The sequence below is a fragment of the Miscanthus floridulus genome, chromosome 6 (genome assembly GCF_019320115.1).
Source record: "Miscanthus floridulus cultivar M001 chromosome 6, ASM1932011v1, whole genome shotgun sequence".
In the NCBI taxonomy this organism is placed as follows: domain Eukaryota; kingdom Viridiplantae; phylum Streptophyta; class Magnoliopsida; order Poales; family Poaceae; genus Miscanthus; species Miscanthus floridulus.
In genome coordinates, this window is record NC_089585.1 from 130,512,632 (window position 1) to 130,536,172 (window position 23,541).

The 23,541-nt window shown below is 44.6% G+C and overlaps 4 protein-coding genes and 1 long non-coding RNA gene across 9 annotated transcripts; 1 reads left to right on the top strand and 4 right to left on the bottom strand.

Annotated features, from left to right (window-relative positions):
* Positions 1-4,450: 4,450 nt before the first annotated feature.
* On the bottom strand, positions 4,451-8,190 carry LOC136456981 (protein ENDOSPERM DEFECTIVE 1-like). The gene is made up of 6 exons (XM_066457004.1): positions 6,983-8,190; positions 6,742-6,861; positions 5,656-5,772; positions 5,483-5,572; positions 4,879-4,986; positions 4,451-4,755 (listed from the first exon to the last, which is right to left on the bottom strand). Exons 1-6 carry the CDS (start codon positions 7,952-7,954, stop codon positions 4,696-4,698), a joined length of 1,467 nt encoding a protein of 488 aa, XP_066313101.1. The 5' UTR covers positions 7,955-8,190; the 3' UTR covers positions 4,451-4,695.
* A 153-nt stretch (positions 8,191-8,343) lies between these two features.
* Positions 8,344-14,088, bottom strand: LOC136456982 (uncharacterized protein At3g49140-like). 3 transcript variants are annotated; one of them, XR_010759623.1, is made up of 14 exons: positions 13,869-14,088; positions 12,682-12,791; positions 12,373-12,598; positions 12,039-12,141; positions 11,883-11,947; positions 11,062-11,172; positions 10,859-10,954; positions 10,102-10,258; positions 9,953-10,015; positions 9,760-9,869; positions 9,522-9,674; positions 9,275-9,420; positions 8,940-9,035; positions 8,344-8,852 (listed from the first exon to the last, which is right to left on the bottom strand). XR_010759623.1 is itself a non-coding variant. In XM_066457006.1 (13 exons), the coding sequence occupies exons 2-13, from the start codon at positions 12,756-12,758 to the stop codon at positions 8,754-8,756; spliced, it is 1,356 nt and encodes a 451-aa protein (XP_066313103.1). In that variant the 5' UTR covers positions 12,759-12,791; positions 13,940-14,088; the 3' UTR covers positions 8,344-8,753. The 3 variants fall into 3 exon arrangements, 2 of the variants coding, with proteins under 2 accessions (XP_066313103.1, XP_066313102.1); XM_066457006.1 differs by lacking the exon at positions 9,275-9,420 and having other exon boundaries at positions 13,940-14,088; XM_066457005.1 differs by lacking the exon at positions 9,275-9,420.
* Positions 14,089-15,191: 1,103 nt separating this feature from the next.
* Positions 15,192-19,294, top strand: LOC136459637 (uncharacterized). Of its 2 annotated transcripts, none has more exons than XR_010760241.1 (4): positions 15,192-15,336; positions 18,049-18,323; positions 18,509-18,666; positions 18,755-19,294. It is a non-coding gene; the product is annotated as an uncharacterized lncRNA (long non-coding RNA). The 2 variants fall into 2 exon arrangements; XR_010760242.1 differs by having other exon boundaries at positions 18,760-19,294.
* Positions 15,357-18,029, bottom strand: LOC136459636 (extensin-like). 2 transcript variants are annotated; one of them, XM_066459475.1, is made up of 3 exons: positions 17,491-18,029; positions 16,297-17,298; positions 15,357-16,080 (listed from the first exon to the last, which is right to left on the bottom strand). In XM_066459475.1, the coding sequence occupies exons 1-2, from the start codon at positions 17,717-17,719 to the stop codon at positions 16,322-16,324; spliced, it is 1,206 nt and encodes a 401-aa protein (XP_066315572.1). In that variant the 5' UTR covers positions 17,720-18,029; the 3' UTR covers positions 15,357-16,080; positions 16,297-16,321. The 2 variants fall into 2 exon arrangements, with proteins under 2 accessions (XP_066315572.1, XP_066315570.1); XM_066459473.1 differs by having other exon boundaries at positions 15,357-17,298.
* Positions 19,295-19,298: 4 nt separating the features above from the next.
* Positions 19,299-23,231, bottom strand: LOC136459635 (AP2-like ethylene-responsive transcription factor BBM1). Its single transcript, XM_066459472.1, has 9 exons — positions 23,047-23,231; positions 22,232-22,937; positions 21,871-21,953; positions 21,698-21,706; positions 21,484-21,572; positions 21,266-21,339; positions 21,089-21,139; positions 20,889-20,965; positions 19,299-20,332 (listed from the first exon to the last, which is right to left on the bottom strand). The coding sequence occupies exons 1-9, from the start codon at positions 23,180-23,182 to the stop codon at positions 19,449-19,451; spliced, it is 2,109 nt and encodes a 702-aa protein (XP_066315569.1). The 5' UTR covers positions 23,183-23,231; the 3' UTR covers positions 19,299-19,448.
* Between the last annotated feature and the right edge of the window lie 310 nt (positions 23,232-23,541).

The window sequence follows — 23,541 nt, forward strand, 5'->3', positions numbered from 1 at the left end:
TGAGAGCCGAAACAATCAAATGTCCGTAGTATCCAGGCTTCATATTGCACGCACAAAGCCACTACAGCAGCGAGCTGGAGTAGACAAAAACAGATATTAGAAAAATGTGGATAGAGAAAATAGGCCACTAGCTGCCCCAAGCTTATGCATACAGTGTAGAGATAGTATGGGGAACCTTGGCAGAGTCCTTTTGCTGAATATTCACCCATCAACCGTGGATCTACACACTGCTTCACCTTGTCTTCAGTTAACCTTGGTGTAGCCTGCAGAATCGGAAGAAGGCATTATCAGAGAACTAGTGAGAACAATGTTATCATCATATCAAACTTTTAGGATCATACGAGGTGCTGTTTTATTCTTCATCGTGTTTTGAGGGTACACAATGTGCAGTATGATGATCTGGTAGATTCTTTCAGATATCAAAGAACTGCAGCCTATGCAGCAGATAAACTCCTTTGAAATAACTAGTGTCGTCCTGAAGTCACTTTTGAGGAGCCTGAGAACTTCAGGTCCAGCAGTGGTTCACTCTCCATAGATCATAGCTAGAATATTCTCACTGTTAAGGGCTGTTCATGAAACATGAGTCGCCTAGACTCCTTATTCTTCTTAATATAATCACACGCAGCTCTCCTATATGTACGAGAGGAAAAAAAAGGGGGCTGTTCTGTTGGAAAGCGATTGGATCCACTAACTCTGAACACATGTCTTATATTTCAGATTTCCTCTCTATTCTACTAAGATATTTGATACATGATGTTCAAGTTCATCACCATCGCATTTATTGCCACTCAAAAACAACAAAAACAACAACAACAACAACAATAACAACAAACAACAACAAAGCCTTTTAGTCCCAAGCAAGTTGGGGTAGGTTAGAGATTGATAAAAACTCTGGCTTTGGGATTAACAGAAGACATTATTATCTAGTTGATGAATACCCACATGATACCATGCACACAAACCATAAATGATACAGGTTTAGCTTGGACCCTCTGGCACTGAATTAACTTGTTAATAAACACCATTATTATACAAACATATACAATTTGTTGCTTCTCTATTGTAGACACTACTAATTAGATATAAATATCAAATTGCAAAAAGAAAAAAAAGGAGAAAGTTAGCAAGTTAACATACCCAAGTTACCAGGCTTTGCTGGCCTCTAGGCATTGTATGGTCTACTGGCTTTCTACCTGTCAAAAGCTCCAAAAGAACTACGCCAAAGCTATATACGTCACTTTTCTGGGTTAATTGACCAGTCATTGCATACCTGCAGAATCAAACCTCAAGTCAAATTGTAGATTGATCAGACAACAGTATTACTTCAATCAAGAATCTAAAAAACAATGCCTATTATCAAATTAGTTGCTGCTAGCTGGAGAGTATCAGATTGTAGCTTGCTCGTAGTTCAGGAAGTAATTGGCTGGTAGCAGCAAAAAATAGAACAAAAGATTCAAGATTGCCATGGACTGAGCTGTAATGTCATTATTTTTCCTAATCTATGAGTGCTATGTAATAATAATCTCATTTTTCCCTATGGAATGAGGTAAAAATTTAAGCAAGAATGTGAAACTCGGTGGCCTGCCGCCCAGTCTGTCTCAAGAACAGTCATGGAGTAGTCACCTGGCGCAAGGGATCCATACCATACTTTCGGGAACTGGACAGGTTGCACTATTAGCTCCAAGCAAGTGGTTTCATATAACTTTCTGGGATAGAACTACAGCAAAACGAAATAGCTAACGTGGTCCACAGGTGGCCTTCATATACTTGGCAAAATGTGGCTTGCTATCCAATGGACAAAGGCTAAGCGCTAAAGAAATTAAACTATTCATGTGAAGTGCCCGAAAGTTGGAAAGCTACAATATTAAGGATGTGATTGATTTCTAATGTGTTCCTTTATGTCCTAACTAGAAACAGCTTATCTACAAATATATGAAACAAATCTTCAACTTGCTGCCGCGCAGGCCCGGCCGTTGCGGCTTCGTGGGGCCCTGCGCCAGCCGTGGCTCGTGCTCGACTCGTGTGGATGTTTGTTCAGAGAAGAGATTCTGCACATGCCAAATCGCGATGGCCTAACTGATTTTGTTTTTCATCCGTGCAATGCCGTCGTATGGTTCTTCAGAAAGATACGACAACCATTTGCAGCTAACGCGCAACACACCACGAGTCCAAAGGAGAGGCCGTGGTACAGTACAACCCACCCCTGCACGAACCCATGTACCCCTCAACACATCTTTTACCACGCGATCGTGGAGGATCTCGGCTGCCGTCGTACGTCACGCTTACGTACACTGCATCTGTCCGTGCTCCCTTCACCGCAACGATCTCGCGCGTCGACGGCGACTCACCGCGCGGACCGCGGACCCGTCGCGGCGGGCGCAGTAACGGCTCGTCGTCGTCGTCGGGACACTTTCTACCCGTATCTTGCAAGCTACGTACGAGAGCGGCCAGACGCGACGGGTCGGTCCGCCGTGTGGGTGGCCGGCGTCTCTCGCGCCGGAGACTTGCGCGCGCAGGGCGGCAACGGCGACGGTGCGTTCTCGATTTCACAACGCAATCTACCCGCCACTTTTTTTCTCCGCACCGCGTCGCCTTCTCGCCGTACGGTCACAAGGAAACGACGAGGAGGGGAGGTTTCCCTCCATGATCTGATCTTTCCTAGCCTGCCGCCTGCACATCTGCTGTACTGTAGAGTGTAGAGTGCGTTTTCTTTCTCCAGGCTCCGAATCTGCTGTTCTCGCCTCTCGGCTCTCGTTTGGCTCGACAAGGAAGGGCCAGTTTGGATGGTGAAATTTTTTGCAAAACGACACTGTAGCGTTTTCGTTATTTGGTAATTAATGTCCAATCATAGTCTAATTAGGTTTAAAAGATTCGTCTCGTGGATTTCGTCTAAACTGTGTAATTAGGTTTATTTTTATTTATATTTAATGCTTCGCGCATGCGTCAAAGATTTGATGTGATGGAAAATCTTAAAAAAATTTTGTAAAATGAAGTGCAACTAAACAGGGCCGAAGAGGAAACAGCCGCTTGGGATGACGCCAAAGGACTCCGCGTCAGCTTTGACGGGACCAATCCGGGCGTAGAGATGTGCCGCCGCGCGTGCGCGTCGTCTTGTTCGCCGGAGCATCACCGTGTCCTCCTCCGACGGCGACAGCCACTACTAGCGTGCAAACACCATGTTCGGTTGGGCTGGGTTTTATTGACTTATAAGCTATGCCTGAAAGTACGATTGACTGATTTGGTATGATTCAAAAATTCTATTCGTTGACTGATAAGTTATAGCTTATAAGCCGAATACGACGAAGCGAACATGCCGAATTAACAACGGCAGCACAAAAGGGCATCTTTTAAAAAAAAGAATTAACAACAAAACATATGGGCTCCATCCTTCCATAATAATACATTAGAACTTTGTAAATATAGTTGGTTTTATAAACTTAGCAGAATGATGTTCTTAAAAATGATTACATAATTTATTGACCTTTCTGCTTTCATTTTTTATCCTTGATTCATAAATATATATTATATTTCAAATTCTATACTGTATTTGGTTTTAGATATTTTTGGTTTGATGTGGTTCAAACAACAATAATTTACACATAAGATTTTTCGGTTTGATGTGGTTCAAACAATAATAATTAAACATAGAAAGAAGATTACACATGGATACTATGATAAAGGCCTTGTTTAGTTTCTGTCCCTAAAGTTTACTCCCTATCACATTGGATGTTTGGCACACATGCACGGAGTATTAAATATAGACCATAAAAATAACTAATTACACAGATTACGACTACTTTGCGAGATGATTTTTTAAACCTAATTAGTCCATGATTTGACAATGTGGTGCTACAGTAAACATGTGCTGATGATGGATTAATTAAGCTTAATAAATTCATCTAACGGATTACTGACGGATTCTGTAATTTGTTTTTTTATTAGTATCCAAACACCCCATGCAACAACTCATATAACATCCGATGTGACATTCCTATACTTTACTCCCTGGATTTAAACACCAGCGAAGATAAAAAAAGGTACGCACTTTTACCTTACACAAGTGGATAAGCTGAGCGTTGCGGTTCCTTCACGGCCCAGTTTCGAGTTGTTGGGTTCCTTCACCCAAGTTTAAGGTCTGCCAACTCAATTTCTCCAAATACATTAGCGACTCTTTTGCACATTTCGTGAGAAACACTTGTCTCGCTAAAATCTTATGGTTTTTAGTAGACTAGTAGTTGGTGTTCCTTAACCAAGCTATTCCTGTTTTATTCTCAAAATAATGTTCTGTTTTAGCGAGTAATAATATGTATATTTTTCTGACACGTGTTAACAAGAGTGTGCTGATATTTATATTTTTCGTCAAACACAGACCTGGGTTCTTCCCAGATACTAACAAAAAGGCAATGGTATTTGTGCAACACGCGAACTACAAAGAATCAACAAATTTCCATTTGTAAAACTATGCTCGTATCTGTTTTTCCAATAGCTAGACGGCAAAAATGTTTCCACAGAAAGTTACATAACATATGTACTGGAAAAGAATCAACAATTCGTAGAATCCACTTATGCCTTTGGTGATGTATATATGATCAGGCAACTTCCGTCCTCTTGGACATCCAACAGTGGAGCACAGTTAGCTCACTCAGTTGAAGTGTTGAACAAACGACCTGGCGGCGTGTTTTCCCCCTCTTCCTTCTATTTTGCTTCATTTTGTTTCAGTTGCATCACTTGACTCCTCAAGCTGGACTCCCTCATCTATGCAATTGGAATTTGTCATCGCATCAGTTGGATATTTTGTGGCAAAGTTAGAGCAGATGCCAGCCAGGGAAAGTGGTATATGCTGACTCAAGTGAGATGATCATCAATTTAGATCCATACCTGCAGGTTCTGTGCTTGGTGTAGGAGATTACCACAATCCTCTATCAAGGTTCTCTCAGTAGCGATAACCTGGGCCAGATTAGAGGCCACATCGTCGACTTGTTCAACCTACATGGCAATATAAATTTTCTTGTTGCATAAATAAGTACTTATATGACAAGATATTTTTTTGTTGCATAATAAATAAGTACAGCGAATCAAATGAGAACACCATATTCACCACAACCACTGAATCTATCTAAAACTTTGCAAATTTCTAAACACAAACTTCATCAATATAGTTAAGGCAAGAAGCGATGATAGGTATATGAATTAAAAAGGAACACTACTACCCTAGGAACTAAGTTTCTATTTCACTAAATTTGCAATTTTATTCACCCTATCTGATTTTGAGTTATAGCTTAGAAATTGCAAATCATATGGTGGTAGGTTGAAAGGTTTAAATATTCTCACTATATTTCATCTAAAACTATATCCTGATACAATGAATTTAGGGATATATTCAATGATTTTAGTTATTGAACATGTCCCAGAAGCATCTAAAGAAAGCTAGGCATCACACTGTTTTGGTATATATGTTTTTCAAAAATCCCTGTAGTCTCACCTTTGGTAGGAAATTTTCGATGCAAGGTGAAAGCGGTTCAAGTAGTTGTGCTGCTGACTTAAGGACTTCTGTAAGTTCCTCGCAGTTGGCCTGCAAGCATATCAAACAACATGATATTTGGCCTTATGCACATAATGACAGAACTGATGTCTAATGAAGTATTGAAGTCTTACATTTACACTCCCAATGATTGGTAGCCGTAACGAGGCGTTAGACAGTGCTGTTGTTGCCCCTCTAAGGCAGCTTGCATGACTCCCCTCAATCTCACCCCACTGAATCAAATATGGCACCTGAAAGTTTCACATCTCTCTTTTAGAGTTAATCAAATATGACACCTGAGAGTTTCACATCTCTGTTCTAGAGTAACGTAACAGAAAGGTGTTACATGTAAAATTCATATTGATCATATATATACCTATCGTAAGCAAATAAATATAAATCAAAGCATGATAACCACTCTGATACAAAGAATCCCAGTGTCACAATACACATAAGCTTTCAAGAGCTTCACCTATATATTTTGTATATTCTATACAGAAAATCAAACAAGGAGAGTGACACACAAATCATGTAATATATTTTCTATTTTCCTTTGAAAAAGAAGAAATATTAACTAAATGGGGCAACTGGTTTAATTCTGAATACTTAACCCTATTCTGTTGCATGTAAAATTCACATTGACAATATATACATGCTTTTTACCATATATCCCACTAAACAAATATAAATCAAAGCATGGTACCCGATTTGATACAAATAAACTGAGACTATCAAAATATACATGGCTTTCAAGAGCTTCACCTATATATTTTGTCTATTTTATACAGACAACGAAAAGAAAAAGGAGAGTACCACACAAACTGTAATACATTTTCCTTTTTTTTTTGAAAAACAAACTTCGGAATGGGAAAACTGGATTTAATTCTGGACACTTAACCCTATTCTGGATTTAAATAATGTTGTTCTACTTATGAATTCAGTTGATATAGTAGTCAAACATATCCATTTAGTGACATTCCTAAAAGTCTCTACTTTTTTTTTTTATTTAAGTGAAAAGCAATTCTGAGCGAGCTTCCCACATCAGTGTCTAGCTCTCTTCACATGAAATGGACACCCAACATCCCCTATAATTTATCTAATTGAAGAATTTAGGTAGCTTAGATTCAACAATCAAGCAATTTGGTTAGCACCCATTATGAAGAAATGCACACTGAACACAGCAGCAATTCAAAATTCAGAAAATCACAGTTTCGCCTTACCTGCGCATTTACTACTGAACTCAATGTATGCTGCCTTTTCATCCTCTCCATCTCTGCCCTCTTCTCAGCAACAGATACCCTGAGGCTGGCGATCCTCTCCTCGAGCCCGTACAAGGATTTCTTTGCACCCAACAAAACCAAAAAAACAAATCGTCGTCAGCACCTTAATTCGCTCTCTTATCAACCAGAACAAGATAGCCACCCCCGTGACGGCTGGCCCGATCCACTAACAACCCCTCACCTCTGCAGCCGCCGCCTTGGCCCTGCCTGCTGCCTCAGCCCGGGCGTTGAGGAACCTGTACTGGAGGTACGAATTGTCTATCAGCCGCAGCTGGTGCACGTCTTCCTGCTTCCCCGCGACCTTCCTGCCCCCCACGATGGCCGCCCTCTTCAGATCAGCTGCCTTCGGCCCTTGCGGCTGTGGTGGCCTCCCTGCCGCCGTCAGCTTCGCCGTTGAGATCGACAGTGCCGAGTTGAGCGAGCGGTAGCACAGTGGGTTGGACGCCCGCGAGGACCCGCCCGACTCCGGCACCGACGAGCGAAGCTCTGACGAGAGGCGTCCCCCGCGGCAGGACGCTGGGCCCAGCAGCGGCGGGCTCTCGCACGACAAGGCTGGGGCCATCCCGAGCGCCCGATCGGCCTCAGACAAGTCAGTGGCCGTGGACGACGTATCAGACGAAGAGCAGCAAGAAGCGGTGTCGGATTCAACCGCGGCGGAGGCTGGGCAGGAGCCAGCACGCGCGGGCGTCGGAAGGCGCGGGTACCCTCTCCGCGCGGTGGGCGCGGCCGGCCCGCTGGTGGAGCGCGGGAGCTGCCGCGGAGTAGCTGCGGACACGGCGGCGGAGTTGGAGCCCACCGAGGCGCGCGGGTTCCCGGCGCCGGTTTCCTCGAAAAGCTTCTGGACGGCCCGCCGGCGAGCGACGGTGCCCGTGGGCGGCGGCGGCGGGGGCGGGTGGTTCTCGTTGGCGAAGGGCGTTGCCGCCCGCTGCCGTCCACGAGGTGACGGCGACGGGGAGCGCGACCGCGTGGAGGAGGCCGCGGAGGCGGTGGAGAGGCGCGGGGTCGAGGGGACTGGCGTTGAGAGGTACCGGGAGCTGACTTCCCTTGCGCGGCGGCGCGGACGGGGCGCAGTCGGCGGCGGGACGGGCGGAGGGGGCGGCGGCGGCGGCATCAGGTCCGCGCTCTGCGACGGCGGGGCTGTGGCGGCGGCCATGCAGGAGAGATCGGAGCGGAGCGGAGAAGGGGGTGTGGCCGTCGAGGGGAAGCGGCCAAGCGGGATGGATTTTCGGGAGAGACGGGTACAACGGCTAGTTTCGTGGAAGCGGGTTTAATTGCGGCCGCCGGCCGGCGAGGACGGGCTTAACGGTATGCACGGGAAATGTTAGCTTTGTTTTCCAAATCATGGCCCACAAAAGCCCAAACCTAGCTTTACTTTGGGCCGGGTTGCAGTCCGGCGCGGCAGCAGTCCGGTTAATGGGCTAACGTAGCACAATCCTCTTTGTTCTGTAAATTTACCTGGAAAAAAGAACTGCACGGCGTTTTCTTACAGTAAACGAGTACAGTCGAGCACAGTAGGCTCTGACAGCTACAAGCACTCGAAACTTTATCAATTTTTCATTTTTGTATAGTTCAACAACGACATAATCACAGTTGCGTTACGTTACATTACATTTATTCAGACATGAAAGAGACAACAAAGTTAGCTACAAGTTGGGGTAAGAAGATCTGATTCAGGCCAACGAGATCTTATTACTCTGCCCTTTCCTCTCGCAGCTCGTTATTACTGCAGAAACCAAACTATATTCTTGGAAGGCCAACCTTCCTTCATCAGCGAGGTCAAAACCTCAATCAGGTACTCTGATGCTTTTGGCCATCCTCATAGTCGACAGGTTGTGCGCTATCTCCTAGAAAACTCGCATAAGACCAAATCATTGATATTGTGTTGATTCCCTTGACACCCTTGTCTTTGAACCAGGTGTTTACATGCTCTCTAAGGAAAATCAACTGATAGATTAAGACACATCTTCAGTAGAGGTTTTCACGTTTTTACGCTGGGAACGGGGGAAAAGCATTCGCCTGATCTTCTTTTCAGCTGAACGTTCAGAGAGCGCCTGAAACCAAAGTTTACAAGGAATTGTTCTAGCTTCCATTGAAAGAAACGAGGTAATTTTAAAAGTTTATGAAACCCAATAACTAACCTGTGCATTGAATGAAAATCGAACGGTCCTAGCTTCCAAGCCAGAAAAGGCCCTTACATCAATACCAAGGCTGTCAACACCAATCAAGCTTGCCTCCTACAGAACATGTCAGATTGCAAACAAAGCTTATGCTAAAGGAGTGCTTGTCCTATTAGCAATGCAACAGTGAGAACATCATGCTTAATTAGGGTAAAGTACATTTTCAACCTCCAAGATAACATTTTTAGGAAAAAAAAATGGTACCAGGTTCATATTTTTCTGATTTAAAATAAATTAGTTATGAAATTTTAGAGATTAAACCAGATTTTTATTATTTTTAGAAAATAGAAAACTACCTTTGAAACCAAGAAGAGGACCAAATTTGAACGTAATTTGACAGTCGAAGGGTGTTTGGTGCTCGATTTTGTAGTTCAAGCTTGAAAACGGAACTACCACGAAAGTTGGCGGTTGAAAAATGGACTACCCTTTTCACAATGAAATACTGAATTTGGACATATGGTTAAAATAAGAGCATTCCATGCATAGGAATGATAATTTGAGATTGTGAACATGAAAATGACTCATCAGTGGCAACAAACACACCTCGACAGTAAGGCCCTTTTTCCTGCGACAGAGCGACCTGAGAGCCATTGCACATTGGTCACCGTTTTCTTTGATCCGTTCTATAATCCCTGAAGCAGAATTTGCAAGAATATCTGGTTCTGAATCTTGAAAATCTTGTGGATCAATCATAAACTGCAGTGATCCACAGAATATACGAAACTGTAATGGCCACAATACCGAGAGCAAGTAGTCATATGATATTCTGAAGCAACATTACCTGCTTGCCATACATGGAAAACAGTTCAATTGTCATTATCTCCAGCTTGTAGATCATTGAATCAGTGCTAGTTTCAGTATCACTGAAGTCAAATCTTGATTTATCACCATCTGAATATTTGCTTAATACTAGTCAAATGAAAATTGGAGTAAAGTGGATAGCTGAAGTGCAAGATTTCAACTAACTAAATTACCAATGAGGCGATTGGTTCCAGAAACTGGCCGAGTTTCTCTGTTGTATTCATCTGTTTCATTTACTACATCCAAAATGGCATTGGATTGTCAAATAAGATTTGAGAGAATAAAAGAAGCTTATTCTTATCCAATTTTTCTACAGGAGTACCTTTCCAGTCAGATGAATAACGATCACTGCTGCATTCACCATGAAACAAGCTCCTCAAGTAAGATTCTTCCTCTATGAAAGCAGGTCTCAGATATCCTACAATAGAGATACCATTTGATGGACTATCCATCTTCTTCCCATTATTATTATGAACGGCCTGTATAGTAAAAGAGCAGGTAACGTGATTGCCTAGTTCTCTGCAACTCGAGTGATTTGATGAGGGACACATTTAGGGCTGTGCTCTTGTGACCACTCATGCTATGAGACAGGCTTTGGTGAAGTTTTTATTCTACAACAAACTGACACATGAAAGTTCAGACAAATAGAACAAGTTCAGATTGGCATATATATAAAAGTCACAATGGCCTTTAAATATATTCCATTTTTAGCAGAGATTTTATCCAATACTAAATGATGGGAAAAGGGATACTCAGAGCAAGAAATCAAAATGCTGCCGTTCTTTCTTTGGTTTTACTGGCATTCGTTGTCCCTGCTGAAAGATCCGTACTCTGAAGCTAACGTCAGACCATCTCGATTTTCTATCTTTGCCTTTTTTCAGAACTTGATATGTGGCAACCCGAGTGGTCTGGCGTCTGCAATCTAAAGTGCATGATCTGAAGGTTCACTTTCAAATCGTGCATGATGTAAGCCGAATTCAACGAATTGTTAATAGCATCTTTATCAGCCTCACCATTTATTATTTCAAGGGCTGCTGTTTTGTGGTGTCTGCCCTCTTCAATAACTATTTATCTCTTACCTTTGTCAAACATTTGGCAAAGTAAATCGTATGTATTGCACGCATTGTTGCAGGCATCCCCCACTCTATGAGAATATCAGTTATTTCTGTATCAATCTGGGACATTTCACAAAGGAAACATCAATAATGATAGTGCTTCTTGCTAATAACAAAAATGACTCATAGTACCTGCTGAAAGCAGGAAAAACAATTTGTTAGCAAACCTTGGTGTGGTGCTCATCAGGAACGTCCATTAAATTTTCACCATCCATGTAATCACTAATCGCCACACTACTTTCTCCAATAATGGGTCTGTCCAATCCAATCAAAACTGTCTGCAATAGTGCAATTATTAAAGCATCATTTCAACACTGGTGTACAAATTTTTTTACTTCAGAGTAACACTGTTTTGTAGCAAGGTAATGGCATGTTCACTGCAGCACTAAATTGCAAGCTGAAAAAACTCAACGAGTGCAACCCATTAACATCACATTACTGACCATAGAATGCATCTGCACTAGCTTACATAGAGAAAAAAAAGGGAAAAATGATACTGTATTGTGAACATTAGCCCTTAAAGGAATAACTACCATGCAACATAATACCAGATGATCCCTGGCAGATAGACTCTAGAGTCTAGACTCCTATGAGTGTATGACTTTAACTTTTGGCAGAGAGAAGAACAAAATTTTAGCCTTATTCATAATGGATACAAGGTCACTCATCAGGACTACTCAACTTGAGCCCTAAGGAATAATATGTGAGCTATGTAAACTTGTTCGTCTGTCCGTAGCATAATACTCACTCGATCCCAAATTATTAGGTCTTTCTAGGTACATAGATTTTTCTATGCACCTAGATATACGCTATGTCTAGATATAAAGGAAAAAAATATGTATCTAAAAAAGCAAAACAACCTATAATTTGGAACGGATGGAGTACATATCTACATATGAGGAAACTAACCCAGTAACAAGGAAAAAATTATTATTATCTAGTTTTTAACTAGTATTGTCCTGGTGAGCACAGCAGCACAACATCTTACCACAGGATTGTTTGCAGTATCATCTTCCAAGATGTTCTCGCTGTCAGGTACTTCAAAGAAAATGTCTGCACACAAGTTACCAACAGATTAGCTGCACAAGATGAGCACTGCAAAGGCTCTATTGTACATTTCCCCCCCTATGCAGTAAGGCATTACCTCCATTGTCATCAACAACATATTGAAACTCCGACCAAGCAACATGTCCATGAGGTTCATTGTGTACCCTAGCAGGAAATACAAGCAACCCCTTGCTATTGGCCTAGACAAGATGGAAGATTGTAAACGTTACCTAAGCTCAGATGCTCACTTAACATATCTCATAAAGATATAAATCATCATTTTGTTTGTTACACGTCTAGAGGAATTTGTGCAAGGTTTTACAACATATATTTGGATTGGTTCAGGAGCTCTATACTACAGGCCATAATGATACATATGAAACATTAAATAGCTAACGCAAGTACTTTTTAGTTGCACCAGGTTAGCATACCTCTACTACTGTTCTAGCTGTTTCGACATCTGTCAGCAACAGGTCCTTCTTCTTTGGACGTTCTTTAACTTCTTCAAGAGGGTGATAACCCCGATCTCTCGTGTACTTTGAATCTGGCATTGAGTCTGAATAATCAGCAGCCACACGAACTTTGATTAGGGATGAGTCTTGATCAATTGGCAGCCACCAGGGCTGAATTGATCCAAAAGGGTTTCGGCATCGGAAACTGCAAGAAATGGTTGCAGGTGTTAGTTTCAAAATGCAAGAAAGCCATTGAGAGGAAGTGCTCACAATAAGAATTCGAAGGACCTTAAACTAGATAGGTCATGAAATCGCCGGGTGTCAAATGGGGTTTTAACCCAGTTTAAGGTTGCTCCTGCCGCCATTGCACACTACAGCAGAGGGCCACGGAATGAGCTCTGCAAAAAGAAAACATAATTGTTAGGCCCAAAAAAGAAAATGCTGATGGTGCATGTACTTAATAAATACTTGTTTCGAGGAATATGTACATAATAGGGATGATTCCGCATGGATGGTATTTCTCTTGACACAATTTAAATATGCTGCTATTTACCAGATCAAAACAGAGGTTACTGGTATTCTCAAAGAAAATACTACACAAGAGGGTACCAAAACAAATGGTGACAAATCACAAAAGAAAGGGTTAATTGCTTTTTCTGAAAAAAGAACAAATGGCTAAAATTCATCTAGCAAAGGGAGGGAGCATAACAAACATTTCTACCCACTCCAACATTGAGCCCAATGCATTATTGTGTTGGTTATCAATCAAATACAGCTGGCTGACCAATGAGACCTCCTCGGATTAGAACATATAACATGGTAAAATGCATCCATATGGAAGAAAAATTGGGTGTTCATGAACATCGTCCTTCAAAGAAGTTAGGCTTATCACTATTCCCTCAACTGCAATTGTGCATAAGGGATGAAACGGGGAAAGAGATGCCCTGGTCCCTGGACAATGCCAAACATAATGAAGTTCTATTCTAGTCAGATGATCCGGGATAATCCCCTGAGGGAAACGAGACACTTGTGAATGTGCAAACTGCCACTCATGCTCACAAAGATCACATCGAAACCGAACCCAAGTTATGTTATGCTTAATCCACCCGGCCAAATTCCTCGGCATCATGTATTAACGGTGGGACCCGGTGGATCAGAGCACTTTACCAACTGAAGCCGTTGCAATTAACAGAACACTGCAAACGCCACTTGTAACAAACTAATACCAAAGCGAATCAACCAAATTCTCCAATCAATCAAGAGTAAATGATTCAGTAAGCAATCGCACACGAATTAGATGCTGCACTGATCAAAGGAACAGAGGTCTGCTCTGTTGCTCAAGCCAAGCATCATTAGAAACTAGCATGGACATTTGAAAGGAAACAGTAGACATCTCCGGGACGCCAACCCTCGCAGCAGTGATTCTAAGCGCAATCGAATTGGATACGGGGAAGGACGAGGTCAGCGGCACTCACCGGCAAAACCAAGGCTGCCACCTGAAACGAGGAAAAAAAAACAGGGCCGCACCGCCGCAGGATCAAGCTACCTTGGCGTGCGGCGGCGAGAACGGCAACCTCCTGTCTAGACTCTGCCGCAGCACGGCGGAACACCCCAGGGGAGACGGATCACCGCGCAGACTAGGCTGGCGAGTTCTCTCCGTGTCCTGCGCTGCGCTCTGCCCGGTTTCCCCTCTTCCCCCCCCCCCCCCCCCCCCCCCCCCCCCCCCCCCCACACACACGAGAGAGCTGCCGCCAGTAGCGCAGGGCCCTTTTGGTAATTTGCGCCTCCTGCTCGATCTTCTTTTTCATTTCTAAAAGCTGTATATTGAGAAGATAGGGGGAAGATGTCGTGATTAACATGAAGATAAACATGATTTGGCCCAACACTCGAGCACATCATTTTGGCAGTTTGGATTGGATTGGAACGAATTTGGATGGTTGCGCCGCAGCCCTCTACCGTCTGCGTGCACAGTGTGCAGCTAGGGGCAGCCGGGCAGGGAATATCTCACCCATATTCCGTTGGCATCAAAAAAGTTCCCCAGGGCCTGCGAGCAACGGCAACCGCAACCGCAACCGCAGCCGCATGATCAGCTTCGGCTCACGAAAAACGGACGACATGTTCCTGTTTGTTTTTGCCCAATTTTGGTTCGTCCGCTTGCCGCTTTTCTTTCTTTCTTTTTTCTGTCAGTCATCACTTTCTGGAGAGCGATGGCCGAACACTCGGAGCCTCTGCATACCTCGCCTACTTGCTCAGGTAAAGACAACGACACTGACCGCTGTTGTCAAAAAAAAAAAACGACACTGACCGATGGCACGGCTGTTTTTACATGGGGCCCTAACAAGCTTGTGCAAGGTCCATGCGCTGCGTTACGATTTCCAAGTCCTGAGACGCATGGGAGTTTTTTTTTCCTTCAGAGTTCAGATAACAGTTTTTGGTGCCGGTGCACCTGAAGTCCTGAACCGCCGAGATGAGAATCGTCCACATGAAGAATGGTGCGACGGACCGTGTCTCCATGACTCCATGTGCTGTGCATGTACTGGATATGGAGAGGTGACACATTGATCGTTGTGCTGCACACTTTTTCTTTTTGAAAATTTCGTGTGCTGCTGCACACTTTGACCATGGAAGTTCGATGCAGAGAGCTTTTTTTCTTCTCTCTTTTTTTGAGACTAACGCTGAGACAGCGACGTGATTGGCCCAGTGACGGCCTAGCCCAAAAGCCGGCCCAAAACACTTCAGCGTGGCCGAAGCCCAACCCAAACCGTCCGGATCTTCAGCGCCGGGCAGATGGTCCGCGGCGGTGCTTTGCTTGCTATGCCTCCAAATCCGACCGACCAGGAGGCGCACGGCTCGAGCGTCGCTGTCGCCGACGCGGAAAGCCGCCGCGCGGGGACCATGCGCATACACGACACGGCGGCATCGCGGCCACCGGGCTCCTCTACGGTGAGTCCTCAGAGGTTAGAGCCACTCGTTAAATCACTAGCTATTCCGTCTTCGTAGTCTGCGTAGGCTTCCCTCGCGTGTAGGCGAAGAAAGAAGCGTAAGGACCGCGAGATCCGCGCCAAAATAAGAAGAAGAAGAAGCGATTTTAGTGTGTTGAAGCTTTTCGTGATTCGTGAAGATTGTGTTGCCTGTGTGCGCAGGGGTTGCTGACGTCCAACGATTTTTTTTACTGGCGAGTAAATAGTTTAATTTGAGTCATTTTTTATCTTCTCGTACAGAGGAGATATCCCCTCCTGCATTCTGATTCTCGTTTAGATGCCACAGTATAAACTGAAAACAAAATGGAACGAGCCCTCTATTCTTTTTTAGGCAAGTGAATTATCGGTTAAAAAAAGGGAGAGCGACAAGTGAATTCTGAATTTCTGATTCATTCCATTTTCTTGACAAATGACAAGTAAGGGCATAAACAAGAAGGCTCATTTTTTTTAGGGAAACGGGTACACAACATAAATTGGATTGATAGAGCTACTTAGAAAGCTCATTTAACTTATGATTACATCGCTGAAATAGCTATAGGCAATGAAATATTGAAATGAAAGTTGCAACGACTCTAGATAATGCAATAGACAAACTCTATATATAGAATACTGATGGAAGCTGAAGGCGCCAGCTATGACGCTCCTTTTCAATCTTGAGAATCAACATGGGCTTCAGTTTGTTTCGTTTATTTGCTCATGCCTGGTCCTGAAAGGCAACCAGAGTCGTATGGTTAACATGGCATGCGACCACACCTTGGAAATATTTTTGCTTTATTTAAATTGTATTGTGTATTTTGACTTTGCAAAAGTCTTGTTAGAATGTTTAAACTTGACAAAACCGTGATTTAATTTTTGAAGACAACGCACAGTATCATATATGTAAAGTTTCAGATGGTGTATTGACCAAAAAAAAGAAACTTACACTTAAATAGCACCAGTACTGATGCTCAAGATAGCTGATTCGTTGGCGGTGGGGATTGGTAGGAGTGCAGAGGTGGCATTGTCGATGGCATGACATCATTTGGAGGTGGTGGGGTGTTGTACTGGTAAAGAGGTTGTGGAGATGCTGGTGGAGATTTTGCATGGGGGGCATTTGGATGTAGATGTTTTGGAGCATTTGGAGGTAATGGTGGGGAATACTGGGCAGGTGGCGGTGAAGATTGGTAATTATTTGGAGGTGGTGAATACTGGTATGTAGGTGGAGAGTTATAGTGGTATGGAGCCGCTGGTGATGATGGTAGAAGTGGTGACTTGTGGACGTAAGGAGGTGGAGGGTACTGGTAAGCTAGTGGTGGAGGCACATAGTTGTACTGATGTTGTGGTGGTGGAGAGTTGTAGTAGTATGGAGGTGGTAAATACTTGTGGGGTTGTACTGGAGACTTGGTGCCTTGTGAAGTTGGTGGAGTTTGGTAGCTATTCGGAGGCATAGACTGTTGGTAAGGTAGTGGCGAAATGTAGTAGTTTTGTGGTGGTGATGGGTACTGGTATGCTGGGGGTGGAAGCTGGTTAGAAGGTGGTGGTGAATATTGATAAGGCAATGGCGGAGACTTGTGGATAGCCGGAGGCGAGGGATACTGGTAAGGGAGTGGTGGGGAACTGTAGGGATGGATCGGTGGTTGCGTCTGTGGTTTGGAACAACCAAATGTATTCTTTGATGCAAATGCCATTATCTGGTTTGCTTTAAAAACCACCTCCTCGCTTGATTTGGAGTAAACACTGAGCCCAGACAAATTTAACTCAATTGGCACATTGCAGTCTGATCCTCCTGGTGCTCCATGGAGCTCGACCTTACATGAGTCAGCACCATAGTTGTTGCTAATTGGCAAGCCCTTAAGGATCACACTGTATTTGCCATTGCTTTTGGTGTAGCCAAATGCCACTAGTGCTTGGTCATTTGCCTGACAAGTGACCTTGACCATGGCTCCTGCGTCCAGATCATTGTAAACAGATAAATATGAAACTCAGAAGGACATTTAGGGATAATATATGCTAAAAGTCAGCAACTGATGTTTAAGGAAGATCAATACGAGCAAATAGGGACATTGATATTTTTCCAAGCTGACTGCATTAGCATGATGAGATCATAATAAGAACAGGGATAGGCACAAAATTTCACCTTCCAGGTGCTTCTTCCCATGTGATTCATCTGGGTGTGCCTCATTGAAGCATCTGTAGCAGTACACCTTCCCTATCACCTTAATAACTGGATCGTATGTTGGTGATATGGAAAGAGACGGTGGTACGAAGCTGCTCGCTCCCTCGCTGTGCATTGCAGAAGTGACGAAGAACATGGTGAAGACCAGCCATAGGTGACCCTTGGTCTGGCCAGTCATGCTCATTTTCATAGCTAGTAGTGCTTTGCCAAGTGAGAGCAGGAGAGGATGTGGATGGTTTTGGCTTTAGATGTGGATGGCAATTTATAGTTGCCATGGTTGCAAGGTTTGAGGGATCGAGAGCAGGTAGGGGATGGAGTGAAGTGGGTCAACATTATCCTGTTCTTGTTGCTTGTAAATGTGCACTGTATATTGCATACCAAATCCATGTCATGATTCTAAAAGGGTATATATAGGATTTTAAATTCTTTCTGGATGTGAAACAGTATAGGCTATCATTTTTTTTCTTTTAAGTTGGCATATCGATATGTGTCTATGTTTTTTTTTTCACTACTATGCAGGTTTCTCGTCAAGAAAAGAACTGACAGGATTTCGGGGCGTGTCCACTCAGAAGAAACATGCTATGGCAGGTCACCATATGAAAATGAATTTGGTCAGGATGTCTTAGTCATCTTCTTTTACCCCCAAAACTCACTGAAAGTTAGAGCGGTGCCATTTCTTCAGGCACCTATTTTTTCGTTGCAATGTTGGCACTAGTGTAATTAAACATAAGTACAGGAGCTATTTATTCTGGAGAACACATTGTGTGCCTGCTGCTCAATTCCAGCCGTTTCAGGTATTGAACAATGCTCTTCTTCTCGGACCTTTTTTTTTGTGGTCACCCAGCTACTCAATTCCAGCCGTTTCAGGCATTGAACATGTAAATGTTTGATACTCGGCATTTGTAGCTGGGAACACATAAAAAAAGGTTACTAGAGATGAAAGAAACTAACTACTTCACTTTTCACCACCCCGTCAAAGGTCTGCATGCATGGTCTGTGTAGCTTCAACTGCTCTGCTCAAACACATAGCCCACTGACCACAGGATAGGGGCTAATCTCAAGTCAAAAGGGTGCCGCTCTTGTTCAGCTCGAATGGTTCAGGCTAACAAATCTGTCCTGCTCCATCTCCATGCAAGAGTAGGTTTAACTAACAAGTGATTGTTTACTTGCTCGTTTGTTTCATTTGCATGCTCTTTATTTAATCTGTCCTGTGGTTTCGCGACAGAACAGAGAAATCTGCTGAACCATGGTGGTGGCCTTTTTTGTGCCCAAAAGAAAGGAAGTGCACCTGGTTTGGTCGGTGGGAGCCAAAGCCAATTCACGCGAACAGATTGGGCCCAATCTGCATAATGCATTGAACTTGGCTCTTAAAAGATCCTATCCTAGAGAGAGGACTGAGCCCAAAAACAATCGGACAGTATGAAGGACGATGGACGATGAACAGAAATGGAAACAGAAACGCAAATGAAATAATGAAAGAACTTTGCTTGATTTCCCTGCTTCAGTTTGATCGTTTGAATGGAAAAGCTAGACCATTAAGATGCCATCAGTTTTCACCTCATGTCAGGTCATCCACCCTAGCTACCTTTTACAAGCAGGCTTGCTGGTTCCATTTTCTACCCATCGAATTTAATATGGCTTGGTTAATACAACTACTTGGTATCCATCTTCTGAACCCTGAACCCCAAAATGGCAGCAAGTGAAGGTATCGTCATGGAGAAAACCCCCATGGCACTCTTCACAAACCATCACCCCACCCTTCAGAAGAAACCCTAACTTTCCTTCCAGCTACAAATTAAGAACTTAAGCATATGACAAATAACAACTTACTGGTCACCTCCATCGATCACGAACCCTAAGTGTTACTTATTGTCAGTGTACGTTTTACGACGGATCGGAGCCAGGCCGGCATGCGTAGCTTAAGTGTCGTTCCAGACACTGAAGAGCTGCGCGCCGCCATGGCCGACGTCGGCCATGTTGTCGTTGCTGCTTGCCGCTGCCGCCACCGGTGGTGCTGAGACAGTCGCCCAGGCCGCAGACATCCTCCCGCCGCCATAATTCTCCGCGTTCACCAGGTAGCTCTCGTACCCCATCTGAGCAGCCTGCTTGGCTTCGTCGTGGTCCCCCAATGCCCGTGCATGCACCTGCTCTTGGCTCACCATTGCCGTGGTGGCCGTCGCCGCGGCAGCGCTCATCGGCATCATGTAGCCACCACCGCCGACGATGCTGCTGCCGTTGCTATCACCAACCCCGTTGTAGACGACGGAGTTGGAGCCGGTGCTGTGCTCGAGGGACGCATTGTCCATGCTACCCAGGCCGTGCATCGCCGCCTGCTGCCCCGTCGAGAAGAAGTCGTGCGCGCCGGCTGCACCCAGGTTCAGGTGGTGGAGCTCCTGCAGGCTGTGCGCCGCCGCGATCACCGCGTGGTCCTGCTCCTGCTTGCACCACCCGCGCATCGGCTGCGCGTACGGGTGGTACAGGCCCGTGGCGGCGCTCGGCTGGAACGCGATGGTCGGCCAGGCGCCATGGTAGTGCGCGCTGTACGCCGCAGCCAGGGCGCCGCCGTCACCGAGCTGCGAGGCAATGCGGCCAACGTCGTAGCTCACCACGCCAGCATGATGCTGCGCGGACGCGGCGGCCTCGGCCTCCTTGAGGCGCTTGGCGGCGCTGCCGATGGGGAGCGCACTGCTGTCCAGGATGCTCTTCACGTCGTAGCGGCTCATGTCAAAGTTGGTGACGGCGTTGAGGCCTCGGAACTTGATCGCCGCAATATCGTATGCCTCCGCTGCCTCCTCCTGCGTGCCTGCATCCACACAAGGTTGCACACTCGGCTCAGCTCAAATATTCCAAGCACGAACATGGTGCATGCATGGTGGTATCCTGGTATATGCATGCATGCATGAACAAGTTGTAGCTTAATGGGTAGAATCTTTTGGATGCTGTAGCCTAATTAGTTTATTAGTAAATGCTGGAACTTGATTAGTCTGCTGCTGCCAGTGCATGCTCGTTTGTTTCTTATTGAGGCATAGTACTATTTTGACCTGATGCACGGGTGAATGGGAGACAACAATAGCACCAGACATGGGATCAGGTTTGAAAAAGCCACTTGAGGAGCATGCACTAAGTAATGTACTACTGCAATGCAACTTTGCATGACTTGATGCAATGGTCAAATTTTTAATAGTCATCATATATAACATCCATATGCAGCAGGTCTACAAATGGGTACTATCAGCTGTAACACTTGCTTCAATTCTCATTGCGTTGAGATTGTTAGTTGACCGTAATTTGCTTGTGTGTGGTGAATATATATACGGGAGTACTCTATATACAATGAAAAAAACATCTCTGATACTTACTGAAGGTGCCCAAGTAGAGATCCTTGTTCCCTGCAACTCGTCCAATCCGTGCTTGCCATCTTCCATGTTGGTGATGCCTATAATTACAGAGAGTTCAAGTAAAACACCAGTCACGCATTTTCAATCCATACATGCATTATTTGCCTCCTGAATCCAACAAGTGTATGTGTGTTTGTTGACGCCATTATATGAATTCATACCTAGTCACTCCCCTGTAAATGGATGCGCCTCTGGAGAAACCACTGCTCTTCCTGCATTCATATACAGTGGTCTATAAGATCTAATGTGCAGTTGATCTTTCTCAAACTTTAACAATTAACAGAGTAGATGTTTATTCAGTAGAGTTGGCATTGATTAATCAATGCTGTTAGACCGACCTTCTCAGAGACGCTACAAACTCCTGCCTTGTCATGTGCTTCATATCTTCCAGCTCCATTTCGTAGTTACTCACCTAGAAATAGAAAAACAAATACCTTTAAGTACAATTCCAGCAATGTATATAATTAACAAAAAAAATACAGAACCTTCACTCCAGATCACATTTAGCAACAATATGATCTTCAGTAAAGTAAAACTGCATTCTACATATACATACTGGAAAATTTGTTGTTGTTGTGGGACCCCAGTACTTAAGAGCAGCTAGATCATAAGCCCTAGCGGCTTTCTCCTCTTTATCATAGCCACCTATCAGTTGTACAAGATGGAAAAAAAATAAGAGAGGTGATGAGAATACAGATGAAAAAATGATGGTTATAGGGGAAAACAAACGGAATTAAGTAGTTGGACCCAAATCAAGTGAAATCGCATACCTAAATAGACTGTAGATTCAAGAGTTGATTTCAATCCCACAAATCATGACGACAAATCCAAAAATGATAATGCGAAGTAATGTCAGTTAATAATAACAACATTGATGAAAGTATAAACTTAATTACAGAAAAACATATATATTTAAATACAGTGTATTGCAATATATTGGTACCTTGACGACCCTTGCGAGTTTGCCCTTCCCTTCTGCAACTGTTGTCCCACAAATGTGCTTCATATCTCCCGGTCCATCTATGCCTAAAATAATTCAAAAGTGGTAGCTTTTTGTTAATTGTCTACTGCTATACCACAATCATGCCCAATACAATGGCACTCCTAATAATCAGCGAGATCATCAAAGGCTACACATTGCCCTACTCATTTGATTCAGAACTGTCTAGATGCAATCAAATCTATCATGATAACTCCTTGCATTACTAATGGCTTTTCTAAATTTCATGATTACTTGATTCATTGCAGATTTGTGCTAGTTTAGTTCTCTAACGAAGTGAAGATTCATTATACCGGACCCTTACCTTGTCACGCCACGGTAAATCGACGTGCGCTGCCCGAACGTGTCCACCGTCTTCCTTGCCGTGTTGTCAGCCGACGCGCCGCTGCCACCCGTGTCCGTGCTCACGGCAACCAGGGCGCCGGCGCCGGCAACACCGCTGCCACTGCTATCCTCCTTCGGGGCCGTGACGACGGCTCCACCCTGTGCCGACGACGTCGACACACTCTCGGGCGCTCGGCCGCGCTCTCCAGCGAGAAGTGGCATGACAGCGGCGCCTTGCGTCGCCCCCGCCATGTTCATGGACAAAGAGAGCCCCTGCGCGCTCTCAGCCGCCGCCACCCTCGGCTGCATGGGAGCTGGTTGGTTCCGCAGCCAGTTCTTGATCATGGACAGCCCGATGCTGCCGCCACCATTAGCACTGGCAGCGCCAGCGCCACCATTAGCGGTGGCCACGCTGAGCATGGCACCGCCGTCGTGGACGCCGGCCGAGGAGGCCACCATGACAGAGTCCGCGAAGTGGAGCGCGGAGCTGGTGGGTTGGTGGTACAACTGGTGATGGTAGTCGGTGGTAGCACCTGAGCTCGCGTAGCAAGCTGTGCTGCTAGTGCTGGGAATCATGTTGCAGTTGGCCTTGTGATGCTGCTCGGAGAAGGAGATGCCGCCGAGGAAGTCCTCCAGCTTCGGCTCGGCGACGAGCGCAGAAAGCTCTGATCCCCTCATGCTCCAATCTGAAAGAACGACGACATTTCATGCTAGCTTCAATACGCATTCGGGCCACAAACTACAGATATATATGTTCGCTTATGTATGTACATATATCGATCGATAGACACATACCTTGGGGGATGTTGAAGCAGACATCGCCGGAGACGTCGTCGGTGGTGGCGGCGGAGATGAGGGTGGAGTCCGTCTGGGAGGGCGGCAGCTCCTGCGGGGAGAGGGAGAAAGCGAGCCAGTTGTTCACAGTAGCCATGGTTGATTTTCTGAAAGAGCAGCGATTTATTTGCCCCTAATGGTTTCGACTTGAGTTTCTTCTTAGATTGATAGGGGGAAGTGCGGAGGAGATCAGTGCAAAAGTTAAGGAAGAGAAGGGGAAGTCAAGCAGAGTGTTTTGAAGCATCAAGCAACAGTGCTGGTACTAGTAGATATTTATACAACTAGCACACTCCAGAAGATTAGTGGCACTACTATGTGATGGCGAGAAACTCTACTACCGTGCCTATGCGATGCAACGGAAAAAATCACGGCATTGCCTTCTCAATTATGGTCTAATTTTTTTTCCCCGTCTTCAATCAGTCAATCACGGTATTGCCTTCCATATTAATTTTCTTT

What these genes read in the sequence shown, in the direction of transcription:
- LOC136456981 (XM_066457004.1), bottom strand. Translation starts at nt 7,954, where the DNA reads ATGGCCGCCGCCACAGCCCCGCCGTCGCAGAGCGCGGACCTGATGCCG. An exon ending in GTTCAGTAGTAAATGCGCAG is followed by an intron (nt 5,773 to 6,741) that starts GTAAGGCGAAAC and finishes TGAAACTTTCAG; the next exon opens with GTGCCATATTTGATTCAGTG. An exon ending in TCGAAAATTTCCTACCAAAG is followed by an intron (nt 4,987 to 5,482) that starts GTGAGACTACAG and finishes ATTGCCATGTAG; the next exon opens with GTTGAACAAGTCGACGATGT.
- LOC136456982 (XM_066457006.1), bottom strand. Translation starts at nt 12,758, where the DNA reads ATGGCGGCAGGAGCAACCTTAAACTGGGTTAAAACCCCATTTGACACC. An exon ending in TTATTCATCTGACTGGAAAG is followed by an intron (nt 10,016 to 10,101) that starts GTACTCCTGTAG and finishes TTTTGGATGTAG; the next exon opens with TAAATGAAACAGATGAATAC. An exon ending in TGGAACCAATCGCCTCATTG is followed by an intron (nt 9,870 to 9,952) that starts GTAATTTAGTTA and finishes GCAAATATTCAG; the next exon opens with ATGGTGATAAATCAAGATTT.
- LOC136459636 (XM_066459475.1), bottom strand. Translation starts at nt 17,719, where the DNA reads ATGAAAATGAGCATGACTGGCCAGACCAAGGGTCACCTATGGCTGGTC. An exon ending in TGGGAAGAAGCACCTGGAAG is followed by an intron (nt 17,299 to 17,490) that starts GTGAAATTTTGT and finishes ATCTGGACGCAG; the next exon opens with GAGCCATGGTCAAGGTCACT.
- LOC136459635 (XM_066459472.1), bottom strand. Translation starts at nt 23,182, where the DNA reads ATGGCTACTGTGAACAACTGGCTCGCTTTCTCCCTCTCCCCGCAGGAG. An exon ending in CAACAACAACAAATTTTCCA is followed by an intron (nt 21,340 to 21,483) that starts GTATGTATATGT and finishes TTCTATTTCTAG; the next exon opens with GTGAGTAACTACGAAATGGA. An exon ending in TTTGTAGCGTCTCTGAGAAG is followed by an intron (nt 21,140 to 21,265) that starts GTCGGTCTAACA and finishes ATATGAATGCAG; the next exon opens with GAAGAGCAGTGGTTTCTCCA.